Consider the following 12,634-nt stretch of genomic DNA (forward strand, 5'->3'; position numbering starts at 1 on the left):
GCTTGGACTTGCAACTGGAAAATAATATCAAGATGGAATATCAGTATTTGGTGAGGCAATATTTGGAAACTTTAGATCTGAAATCATAGATTCAATTAGATCTATGGATGTTAATGAGCCTTTTTCTTCTGTTCAAGGCCAGGAGCATGCATAAGCATTCTGTTGATTTATCAGAAATGTGGATGACTCTGCTTTATACCAGAATACAAAAAAATGGTTATTTAGGAGAAAGCTGTCTGAGCTGAATTTGGAGCAGAAATTGTAGGAAGATATGAAAACATGAGAAGAGTTAAATAGTTGTTTTATTTCTTGGTTTCATCTGCCTAGGCATTATCACAGAAACAGTCATTGTATTTTAATATTTATTATCTTCTTGTCATAGTTGAAGCAGGCGGCATAAACACATCAAGAAATGCATTTGATCTGATATACTTTACAGAAGTTTAACTCCTTTTATGTAGCTGTATCAGATGCATTTTCTGTGATCTAGTTCTGTCTTTTCCCCCAAGCCCGTATTAATGGAAGCCTTAAGAATTCTAATGTAGTTGATAAGCATTTGTCATGCTTTTGATCTTAGAACATGTTCATCCCACCAATATCACACTTTACGCTGCAAAAAGAAAGGGAATTATATGCTTGCGCTTGTTCCTTGAAGTCTGAAAAATCCAGTATATTCCAGTGGAGGTGGCGAAGAAATTACTTTGTTTGAGGTTTGTTTTGAGATTCTCCATCTCAAAGGCCCTGTTAAAATGCTTCGTATCTTTTGTTCCTCTCTGAGGCACAAAGGAGATGAAGTCTGACCTTCTGTCACCTGGTCGGGATTTTCCCTTGTGTGAAGAGATCTAAGAAACTACTAGCAAGGCTGGAATAGGTGGCAGAGGTGTCTCCCCTGATATGTGGGGTTTTTTCCGGTAAAGCTCCCTTTTTGCCTCTTCTCTTTCTGTTGAGCTGAGTGGAGAGGTGGCAGAGCGTATCTGAGCTCCTGGCATTCTTCAAAGACAGTGTTAAATACATCCTGAGAAAGAAACAGTTGTGCACAATGTTCCAAGTACACAAACCCATTAACTTGTAATTAACCTTGGGTATGGTCTTGCTTTTGTATGTTAAGGTGTTCATGAGTTCTCTACTACTGACTATTTAGAAGAGAAAAAACAAACAAGGCTATGGGCAGGAAAATCTGCAACCTTGCAAGAAAGAAGCTAAGTGACTTATTCATGGTGTGCAGATATTATTAAAAAAAAAACAAATATGCAGGAAGAAAACCCAGAATTTGTTTGAATCTCAAGTCCACAAATATTCCTGGGGCTACCATAGTGGGCAGAGTGTGCATTTTGCTGCAGCATCTCATGTGAGTGAAATTGTTGTAGCAGAGCTTTGCAGAAGCATTTAGACATCTGCTGGTATGATAACAGGATGTTCAAACCTTTCACCAAGTACAAAACATATAAAGTTATGATTCTTGAATACTTTTGGTGTTCAGGTTAATTATGGCTTTATTGGTTTAGCAGTTGTTATTTCTATCTTTTATATTTCAGGTGGACAATAAATACAATAAATAACATTTCTGCTCCCCCTTCTTATAAAAGAATTTTGGGTTTTTTATATTTTTTTTAAGCTCTAGATTTATTGATTTCTTGATAGGTTGTCAGGATTTTATTCAAAAACTCCTTCACATTTCCCTTGGTCTTGTACTGGCATTGATTCCCGCGTGCCAGGCTCTGTGATAGAAGCAAGAACAAAGATCAGGTTACCAAAGATTTTGTGAAAAATAAAGGATTTACTTGAAGCAGATAAAATATACATTCTCTGGAGCCAAGCAAGGATTTCAAAACCAGTTCCTAAAGAACTGTTTTTTGAGCAGTGAGTGTAAGAGTGGCTTTTCATGGTGACTAAGAAGGTGACAGGTGGAATGTCATATGGTTATAGCTGAAGTAATTTAAACTAGATGGTTTCAACTCAGAAGATAGGGCAAACAGCAATTTAAGAAGCTGGGTAGGACTAGGGCAATGGGTCTGCTTGGTGTTGCGATGCCATTCCGACAATATTCCCCCTTGCAAGATTGAAGTAGTTGAAAGGAGCTTGAGACACTGCAACGTTAGTATCTTCTGTGTCTCATTGAATTAGACAGCAGTTTTGCTCATATGTAAATAAAGGCTATTTCCCTGCATCTGGGGATCCAGGACTCTTCCTGAGCATCATCACAAGTCTGAAGATGCTGCAGGTCGCAGCAGTATTTCTATCCAAGCATCCTTGAAGAAACTGCAGCTTAGGTAGGATTAATGCTCCAGAGGAGAAGGATGCCTCTGCCTGCCTGTTCCCAGCCATGCAGCTTCTGCACATCTACTCTCCGGTTTTATATCACTACTATTTAGTATAGAAACACATTTTGAGAAAGGAGAATAAAAAGGTAATTTAAATAAAGCTCCTCTCCCAGAGATCTGTGTTTAAAGGTCCTCATGCAGCTGGAGAAGGGAAAGGGCCCAGTGGGGCAGAACCCATCTCCCTGCATCCTGTGCCAGTTTTCATGGCTTTCCATCACCTCCTGCATGTTGCAGCTATCATACCTGCCTCCTGCATGAGGTGAGAATTTAAAACACATTTGAAATTAATCTAACACTTGGCTACAAATGTTTAAATCACAAAAAAAATCCTTTCTTTTGTAAAAGGTAAAGGATCTAGAGAAATGTAGTCTTACTTCACAGAATTTTCTGTCCAGCTGAGTCTGAAAGGTTAGATTAAGTCTTGCAATTACTGCACTTGAAGATACGTTGTTTTTCAGCATGTGTTCGGTTCCTTCCACAAAGCATGCCAATTCATGGCCAGACTGTTAAACCAAGGAGGCATTAGAAAAAGTTAGAATTCATTTGGTGTTTATCTTCAGGAAGAAGAAATAAGTATTGCTAAACATGGCAGCATGGCACAATTAAATGTAACATATCTGGCGTCTATTCAAAACTTTGGGGAGGTGGGGGTGGGGTGGCTGTAAAACACCAAATCATCATGTATGGTGTAAGAAACACCTGTCACAGCTCTCAGAAAACCTCAAACTGTGAAAGTAACCTTTTTGAAGTATAGTTTCGGCTAATGCTGGGTTTTACTCTATCTGAGGAGGCTTTAAAGAATGAAATAGTGTTGGAAACACCTAGAGCTAAGCGTCTGAGGCCTGACACCACCTCTGGCCCAGGTTCAGTCAGTTGTTAGGCACCCAACCATCAAACAAGGTCTGGCAAAGATTGTCAAAGTGAGAGCCTGTATCTTTTGATTTGTAAGTCAAGTCCACACAGGACTCTTGCCTGACTCTGGCTTGGTTCTGATTGCACTGATAATGGGAGGACTTCTGCTTCCCTCCCCACCACTATTCACCAGGCTCAGTTTTGGTGCTACTAGTGATTAAATTTTTCCTCATAACCAAAAGCAAAAGTTACACAAGGAACAAAGTGAACAAACTTAAACTCACTAAATCCCAGACTTCTTTAACACCTACAATAGTTAAAAAGATACTTACCTCAGCGATGGGAAGACACGAACATGACTGAAAATGAGAAGAGTGAGCGTTAAAATGCAGCCCTGCTGGCATTCAACACACAAGTACGTTTTTGTTTAGTTTCATGATATTCTCAAAAGCGATGTACTCACACTGGCAGCTGTCTCCCTACATGGGCAACTTACGGAACTTCCCTCCTGAAAGAATAAGAAGCGAGACATCAGTATTTATTATAATCTACTTTACAAGCACGCATTTTTACAGAATGAAGGTGCTAAACAGCGACTTACGAGCAGACGTTTTGTATACCGGATAATTTCACGGACACTGCAATTCTGTGCTTGCACAGAGAGCAGCAAACAAGAGAAGAGTATGGATGACAGCATGCTGGCATTCATGTGCAACTCAGTCTGATGGGTGACAGAAGAATAGGAGAACACTCCTTTTAATAGAGTCTTCACAAAATTCCCATTCTAATATGGAAAAACCCAATTATAAAACTGATACCAAGTGCCCACCCACTAGCTTGGACAGCATTTTAGAGAAAACAAATGTGGAATTGAGTCACCTACTGCCGTGACTTTCTTTAGCACTGCGGAAATTCACAACTGCTCCTCAGAAGTGATTAATTTGAACATTATGATATCACACACCGGCAGGAAACAATAGTTAAAAATCTACGAAAGCTTTTTTTTTTTTTTCAGATGTGGGTCTTGTCTCCTGTGCTTATGTAAATTATAGTTCCATGAAAGCAAAAACACAAGAATGTTCAGCATTGCCAAAGTTCCTGAGAAAACAGAGTGACAGGCTGCAAGCTGGCTTCCCCGTGGATTCAAAGCAGGACCTTTCTCAAAGAAAGTTGGTAACACCGCAGGGGTCTGTTGAGCAGCCAGACAGAGTAGTGGAGTGGTGCCTGTAGAAGCTGTTATGCTGAATTACATACAGCTGCTGCCTTTGGAGAGCGATCAAGGACTCGGGACACAGTCAAGGACTGTGATCCCACCTCGATCAAGTGCAAGTACACCAGTGTGCAGATAAGGGTCGGGCCTTCAGAGTGCAAACACTGCCTGCGATGTCGCATCCCACCCATTCCCTTCTAAGCAGAAAGAAGTGGATGCAAAAAAAGTGACCAAAATGGTATTAACTCAGAAATTCTCTAACATGGAGTCTCCAATTTATGTTGAACGTCCACTAGAGCTTTCTCTGGCCACAGAAGTTTCCTTTTTCAGAGTTGCACACCTTGGCAGAGCAAGTGGTAGCCCTTCAGATTTCTTTTAGGCCCCCAGTGTTGACTTTTAAGCTTTCCTCCTGCTATGCCTTAAATCCTGCTACACCCCAAAGATCTTCTCCAAAAGCTTGAGCCTTCTGCTGGTCACTCTGGCTAGAGGATGAGTGTAATCCCTCTGGAAACTGTCCTGGAAAGAGAAAACATTGGATTGCAATTGGCTGTTTTTTCCCTAGCATTTGCCTACCGGCAAGGGGTTCATCTGGCGGAGCGCGGCTCGGCTGCCTGCACGCCAAGGGGAGCGGAGGAGGACCTGCCTGCTGCTCCTGCCTTGCTGCCTCCTTGCAGCACCAGCTCTGGGTTGGGGTGGATGCTCCCTGCCTTTTATTTGAAGTTGTCCTCACGTAATTTAGTGTGGGAAATATGCATCCCATTAGGCAGCTACAGCTTTCACACGTGCCCCAGGGAATACCTAGAAAAGCCAGAGACCCTCCCTTGGCAAGTTAAAGCTGGCAGCAGGCTACGTTAAGATCAACAGATGCACAAATGTGTGTCATGGGGATGGATGGCACACGAGCCAGGCAGTGTCATCTTTCAAGGTACTGGCTGGTTAGAGAAGGGCTAAAATCATTGATTTGTGATCGACAGCCTACGATTCTGTGAAAAGCAATGAAGAGACTTCTGTGATGGGTATGTCATCCTTGAGGAAACAGCTTTTTGCTCAAGCAAAGCAATGGGTGTGCTGCTCTCTATTTCTTCAGCCAGTAAAGCCCCACAGCAAGAGCTAGAACAATTAGATTGAAACATAAATCCCTGAAGGAAGTAAACTATGTGTAACATTTGTGGGACACTTGGTTTCTCAGATGGTTGAAAAAATGATTTTACACGATTTAAAAGGAAAGAATTCACAAGCATCTTTGATTTAGCCAGGGTTGTGTGAGGAATATGATAACAAGCCATGGGGAGAGTGGGGCAAGGGGCTCTTCATGACATCCAGGAGTTTCTACTGCTTCTTGGTTTTAAGGAAAATATGTTCATTAGAAATCCTGTTTTGGCCAGTAACTGCTACGCTCTGTCTTTGCAAGGATTTTACAAAATCTGATCTACTTAGCAGGGTCTCTAGGGCCTCTTCACCTAAGGAATGATGTCTCAATGCATCTGCCATGCTCGTTAAGTGAAAACAATTGGGGCGTAAATTGTATGCAGGATATATAATCAGGACCTTTCCATATATGAGACTTAATTATGTTCACTGGACAGTGAGCAGATTAGGTAACAACTTCCCATGCCTATAGCCCAAAAGGGCAAGATCTGTATTTTTGTTATTAGTTGAAAATCAGAATGGCAGAGCTTCCAGAGCTGCTCCCTGAGCCCGTGGTTCCGCCTCACAGCAGTGCCAGCACTATCTCTACATCTTCCAATTTCTATTTGATTGCTCAGTGAGATCCATCTCATGCTGTTGTTGCTCCAGGGCAAGTAGGTCCACTAGAGAAGCTGTATTCAATTTACAGTGAATCAGAAACCACCAGAAGTGAAATTGGCAGAGAAATAACTTGCCATGAGTAGCAGTGGATCAGGCACAGAAGTGAGTGGCACCGGTTACGGCTTCTCTTTGGAGAGTTTAGGCTCAATTCCAGCATTTAGAGGAAATTAGTATTTGCTGCCATCCCATCAAAAAGACCATCTCTTTTATATAATCATTAAACATTTAGTTTTGATATTTTAAAAGTCTTCATTTTGATGACCAGCTGTGGCAATGTATTTTCACAAGTATGTTGTCATACGTGTGTGAAATACAATCACCAGTTTATTTTCTCTCCTCATGTCCAGGTATCTGATCTCCCTCTGTTCCTCTCTTTAATCTCTCTTTTAGAAACACAGGCCAAAATAGAGTAGGAAGGAAGCACTGGTTTTTCAACCTTGGCTCAAAAAACGTGAAAAATATTTGTAACAAATTCAGTAGCCAAATTGCAGTAGGTAGAAAGGTGACTGCGTGAGTCCACTTCTCTCCCAGGTGGCAAACCCACAAGCCTTAAAAGACCAGTGGGGTGCCACCAATGCTATGTCTGGTCTTTCTGAGGCTTTTTGTTCCCTTATAAGTTTTCTGGCTGGAAAAATAAAATAATAAAAAAAAAAAAGAAAATGAAGAACTGAAACCCAGGATTTGTAATAAAGGTCCCAATGCTCAAAGGTAGTGAGTGCAATAGCCCATAGAAATATCCCCTACACTGCCACTGGGAAACCTGAGCAGGGAAACTCGCTGTGGTCAGCCTGGGGCAGAACCATACATCAGCAAATCTTATATCCCCGTACTTCACATCACTTCGCTACAGACTAAAGGATGAGCAGGGTAAGGAAGGGGGCAGAGAGCTCCATCAGCCAGGGACACTGCCAGCACCAGGGCAGCACACCAGCCAGGGGTGCCTGGTTTGGGGTCACACCTTTTGAGTGATAGAGTTGTAAGATTCCAGCCCAGAACAGGTATTTGGAAAAGGCGAACACACAAAACTCCCAATATACTTCTGTGATCCCTTACAGGCAGTTCCCTCTGGCTCCTTTGAAAATCCTCATCTAATGTCCTGTACATTTTTGGTTTACGTATAAATACTTCGGTATATATTGTCTTTTAATGCACCTATTTTGATGGTGGGTTGATCAACTGAAAATGCTGTGCAAACATCCAATTTCCAGATTGGTATTTTAACCTGGTAAGCAGTAAACCTCCAGGTCTTCTGAGTTCTCATGAGAGAATTTGCATCCCACTGTAGCGTTTCCAAGAAACTCTGTACAGTTTGGGGTTTTTTAATGTAGGAAAAAAAAAGATTCCCTGTAGAAGAAAAACACCAAGATAATGTATCAGCTTGTTGTACATTTGCTCTATATGTTGACCAAGATGTAAGAGCTCGCAAAGACCACAAATGAAGAGATGCTATTGATGAGTTTCATTTTCCAGAGATAACATGGCTTGGAGTATTTTTTTTTTTTCCTTTTAGATTAAGAAGATATATGCCAGTTGTGGTGGGTTGACCTTAGCTGGATGCCAGGTGCTCACCAAGCTGCTCTATCTCTCCCCTCCTCAGCAGAATGGGGGGGGGGGGGTGGGGGGTGGGAGGGAATAAGATAAAAAAAAAATACAACGCGTGGGTCAAGATAAATGCAGTTTAACAAAGCAATAGCAAAAGTTGTGGACATGGAAGCGAAGGAAAACAAAAGATGTTATTCTCTACTTCCCATCAGCAGGCAATGTTTGGCTGCTTCCTGGGAAGCCGGGCTTCAGTTCTGTGTCCCCTCCCAAGATCTTGCCCACGTCCAGCCTGGGGAGGCAGGGGAAGGTTGGAGGGACAGCCGTGATGCTGTGCGAGCACTACTCAGCACCAGCCAGAGCACTGGTGTGCTATCACCACCTTTCTAGCTACCGATCCAAGCACAGCCCTGTGAGGGCTGCTATGGGGCTCAGCCAGACCTAGTACACTAGCGCAGAAATAAAGGAAAATAGGGTCATTCTAATTCCTCCACAAAAGGGTCAACCACAGCATAGTAATAGCAAGATTGCCTGTGACAGAAATGTGTAAAATCCAGATGAACTCGGGAAGCATTTCGCATGCCAGCTGGGAGAGGGCAGCGGCACCTCCTGACAGCCGCATGCTCTGCTCTGCCCTAGCAGATGAACCGTGGGACACGCTCAGGACTCGCATTAGCTTCTGTAGGTAATGGAGCTCCCCTTACTTCCATTAAAAATGTAATTAATTTGAAACCATTTACAATAACTAAGCAAAACTAGCAGTGCTTAGGAACCGTGAAATGGGGCAGCACACCTGAGAGGGACCTTCAGAGCTGCGAGTCACCCTTGTTTCATGCAATAGTACAGTCACCAGAGATTTCCTGGGTTTTATAGCAGGAAAGCCAAGCTTTCCAGGTTGCAATGATATTTAGCAAGAGCCGAGGCATCTAAAAGCAAAAAGCCCTGACAGAACATGCCAGCCATCCTGGGTGTTGCATGTATTGTATGTCACAACCAACAGTCTCCAGAAGTAAGCAGAAGAAAGAGGAATTGTCCACAAAGATCACCAGTTCTCTTTTATTTTAAGGTTTTCCTGATGCCATTGCTGTCAATTCAGCATCCTCTTTAGTGGGCCTGACTGCTTTCACACCATGAAAGAGAAACACTGCAGAGTTCTCAGATCATAAGTCCACTCACCCTTCCTTGCTTGTCCCACTGTGAGGTGATCCTGGGTGCTGGATTTCCTCAGTGCAGCATGTAGAGGAGGGCTGAAAATGCAGGACAGACAGACAGCACTAGGCATTCACTCCATGGCTGCGTTAGAGTCCTCCACCAGCCAGACCTGCATTGCAGCTTGCTTTTCATGCTGAAAAACCATCTGCAGACTGCTTGGTTGAAACACGGCAATCACAGTTTCATCATGAAATTAGCACGGATATTAATTCATACCTAGCTGCATGAGTAAGAATAGGCTGGCTCTCTTCCGTAAGGGTTGGCAGGATTTTCTGTACTATGTGCAAAGTAGGCTAAGTTAGTGCTAAAACGTTTTGAAACAGGGGGGAGCAGACCACGAGCTGGTGCAGCCCATGAAGATGAGCTGTGTAAGTCCTGGTGTGTTTTACAGCCAGCACCGCGGAGGTGCCAGTCTGGAAGCACCGGGTGTTGGTGGCAGGCCAGTCTCAGCCTATGCTTCCCCACTTGTAAGGTTCTTGTTTTTCCAGCTGTTTCTCCTTGTGACCCAAGGATAACCATTGCTTTCTCCATCACTCAAAAGGACCTTCATATTCTTTTCAGACAGTTGGTGTTCTACAGTCCAGTAGCCTTAGTATTTCACTTATAATAAGAAGGGATTTCTTGATGTATCCAGCATTTTATATCTCATTAACCTCATATGGGACCTCTGACAACCCCTTAAAAAGACACTCCTGCTGCATGCATGGCTCTTAACAGGTGGGTGGTTCCACTGGTGTCTGATTCTGAAGCTGTAACAGGATCTACAGTTTAGGAAAACTGCTTTGGAAGTCAGTGTAACTACTTAAATTTCCCCTCACTGCAAGGTTTAATTGCTTTCAGAGCCCATCTCTGGAAGGATGCTTTACATACCGCTTACCCAAGTTGGCGGTGACCAGCCTATGCACCACTATTAGGAGCATTTAAAGGAACAAGTTGGCTTCAGAGAAGGAAGCTGTTCTTGTGCAGTTTATATTCAATTTAGCTACTTGAACTTCTTCCCCCTTGTCTCCTTGGATCTCACCATTTCCTCTGACTCTGCATTTTACCTTTCTCTTCCCAGGCACAAGACAGGCATTGGCCTTCTTGGCTTACCTGAATGCAATGTCTAGGAGGGAAATCTCTACTGTAACAATCTCTACAACAAAACACAGAACTTCAGATGAACCAAGGAGATCTAATATATCTGAATGCCTGCAAAGATGTCACCTACTCCTCTCAGAGTACAACCGAGAAAGAGAAACTGAGATGGGACTGTGATTTCGCCTTTGCCTGAGGCGTGGACGCACAAGACAGGGAATCCCAAGGCATGAGAAAATCTCAGCCTGGCTCAGAGCCATCACAGGCAGGGAGGGCTTCAGCAGGCACTAAAAACACTGGGGACAAGTTCCTGCAGGGGATGTCAGCTGCAGCCTGCCTGGGAGAAGGACTCAGGGACAATGCAGGTGCCCAGCAGCAGCGGGGATACAGAAACAGGGAGAGGAGGTGGCCCCATCCTTGCCCCTGACTGGAGGGCAGCCCCAGCCTGCTCCCATCTCACCTTCCATGGACATCATGAAGCTTCTCCCAGCACCAAAGACCTTCCCCTAGGTCAGGGGTCCTTTCCAGAAAAACAGCTTTTCACTGAGACATTGGTTCCTGTTTGGTTTTGGGGGTTTTTTTTGTTGTTTTGGTTTGGTTTTTTTCCCCCCTCTCCAAATGGGGAAGTGAGCTGCTGCTACCTGTTTTTCCTTCCACAGCACTACATAGTGTATAAACTGGGAAAAACAGCTACACAGCCAGAATCATCTCATTAAGTAATATGGGGTGTTGCAAGAGCTGGAACACCCAGCGACACGAAAGTCAGGTAATTACAGACTTATTTGAGGCATCACAGGTCTGAGTATGCTTTCATATTCCAGGCAAGAAAAGCATAGGAGTAGGGATCCCTCATCCTTCTGGTCTCCCTTCTTGTTTTTTACCAGTGTCTGGATTTACTGCATTTATCTTAGAAATGTGGGGCTCTGACCATCTATGAACAAGCTATCAAGTGGGCTTCTCCCACTGCAGCGTGCATGGTGCTGGGAAATGTGCCACTGACAGCCACACCATGGACAGAGGAGCAGGTCTGTATCTTAAATTCTGTTGACAAGGGGGATTTTTCTTTTGTGTAATTCAGGGACAAAAATCACCAACATATGTAATCAGTGCCCCATATGAGGGATATGAATCAGCTGTATGTTTGGCTGTTTGCCTGCCAGATAAGGCACTGTTTTAAGCTCCCATCACCAGGTCCCTGAAAAGAATTCCTTAGAGATCCTAATTTTTATCAATGGACAATTGTCACAGCACAAACAAACTAGTAGGCTGCAACAAGGCTTTTACCACCACATACCAGGTTAACTTCAATAAGTAATTAGCACACCTTGCCCCGGCACAGCCACCAATCCCCCATAAGGTTTCCACCCTGCTTCTTGCCTCTGCTGCATCATCTCCTTGTCTCTTCTACATCCAGGGCATGCTCTCTGCTTCTTCCAGGTCCCTCTTCACCCAGTACTGCTCTTCTATACCCCTTAGAGCTATTTAACTACTTAGCAGGAACCAGCCACAGCTGCACATTATCCACATCAGCCAACCCACCGCCCCTGAAGCCAGCCCACAGCTGTATATTATCAATGTTAATTAACCTGCCTTTATTTCTCTGCAATTCCTCTACAGATAATACTATCTCTACAAATTAATGCATTTGATGTATGATAAAGAAAATCATTCACAAGACGTAGACCTGTCAAGTCTCTTGTGTGGATAAATTGTAATTGCCATCCCTCATCTTCGAGACATGGGGCTGACCCTCTGTGGTGTCACCCAGCCCCACACCTGGATTCTTTCCTTGGTGACACAGCCACATGCGCACTACTTCAAAAGCAAGACTGAATTATTTAGTGGGCTCCATGTGCCAAGATCAATCACAGCGATGGGTACAACCGTACCACAGTGCTGTGCCTCAAAAGCTGCTTGTCCCAGTCCTGCTGTGCCTGACCCAGAGTCAGCCCGACCTCCTGCACGGGGACCAGGGCTGCTGCCACCTTCAAAACCCTCCTGGTCCAGCCTTGGTGTTGCTTTGCCTCGCTGGTGGTTTGTCTATGGATGCTAACAGGGCGAGGCACTCATGAACCAGCGCATCCAGGGCTTGCATCCCACGCTGCCAGGCTCAGGAAGCCATTGGCAGGGCAGGGTCACCCCAAAATCCCTGCACGCTGCACAGCATGGGGCTGCGCGGGGCAGGGAGCTTGTGCTGGTCTGCAGCAAACCTGGACTTGAGGCTGACTGGAGCAAGACAGGAGATTGCCTGGCAGCTCCAGCCAGGGGCAAGGGCCATGCTCTGCCACAGACGAGGATGCCATCATGTGGCCAAAGCTTTTTAGTCACGTCTCACTTGCTTTTCATGTTTTTATATTAAAACCTTCCTGCCCTCTTGCTTCCTTTCTACACCAGGTAGTCCACAGCTCTCCCTGACAGCTCCTTCTGGCAGGTGTATGTTGCCAAAGAGTTTTGTCCAAGCAAATCCTCAGCATAATTGGATGAAGAAGATCAAAAAGAATCACCCGCTCCAACATGGGTCTCAGGGCTTTACACCCAGGGGGACACTGATCAGACCAAACCTGGGCACCACGAGGGCAGGATCATTCAGATGCACAGCTTGTTGCAAATCTCA

At 44.2% G+C, this 12,634-nt stretch overlaps 1 protein-coding gene across 1 annotated transcript; it reads right to left on the minus strand.

Annotated features, from left to right (window-relative positions):
- Positions 1-1,475: 1,475 nt before the first annotated feature.
- On the minus strand, positions 1,476-7,752 carry LOC114013677 (uncharacterized). The gene is made up of 5 exons (XM_027794361.2): positions 3,775-7,752; positions 3,637-3,681; positions 3,506-3,532; positions 2,696-2,824; positions 1,476-1,718 (listed from the first exon to the last, which is right to left on the minus strand). Exons 1-5 carry the CDS (start codon positions 3,880-3,882, stop codon positions 1,611-1,613), a joined length of 417 nt encoding a protein of 138 aa, XP_027650162.1. The 5' UTR covers positions 3,883-7,752; the 3' UTR covers positions 1,476-1,610.
- Positions 7,753-12,634: the final 4,882 nt, after the last annotated feature.

The sequence above is a fragment of the Falco peregrinus genome, chromosome 8 (assembly GCF_023634155.1).
Source record: "Falco peregrinus isolate bFalPer1 chromosome 8, bFalPer1.pri, whole genome shotgun sequence".
NCBI lineage: Eukaryota > Metazoa > Chordata > Aves > Falconiformes > Falconidae > Falco > Falco peregrinus.

Excerpts from the sequence above, each read along its gene's own strand:
- LOC114013677 (XM_027794361.2), bottom strand. The coding sequence starts at position 3,882 with ATGAATGCCAGCATGCTGTCATCCATACTCTTCTCTTGTTTGCTGCTC. Across the intron at positions 3,682-3,774 it reads GGTATACAAAACGTCTGCTC|GAGGGAAGTTCCGTAAGTTG; the intron begins GTAAGTCGCTGT and ends TTATTCTTTCAG. Across the intron at positions 2,825-3,505 it reads CGTGTCTTCCCATCGCTGAG|TCTGGCCATGAATTGGCATG; the intron begins GTAAGTATCTTT and ends TTGGTTTAACAG.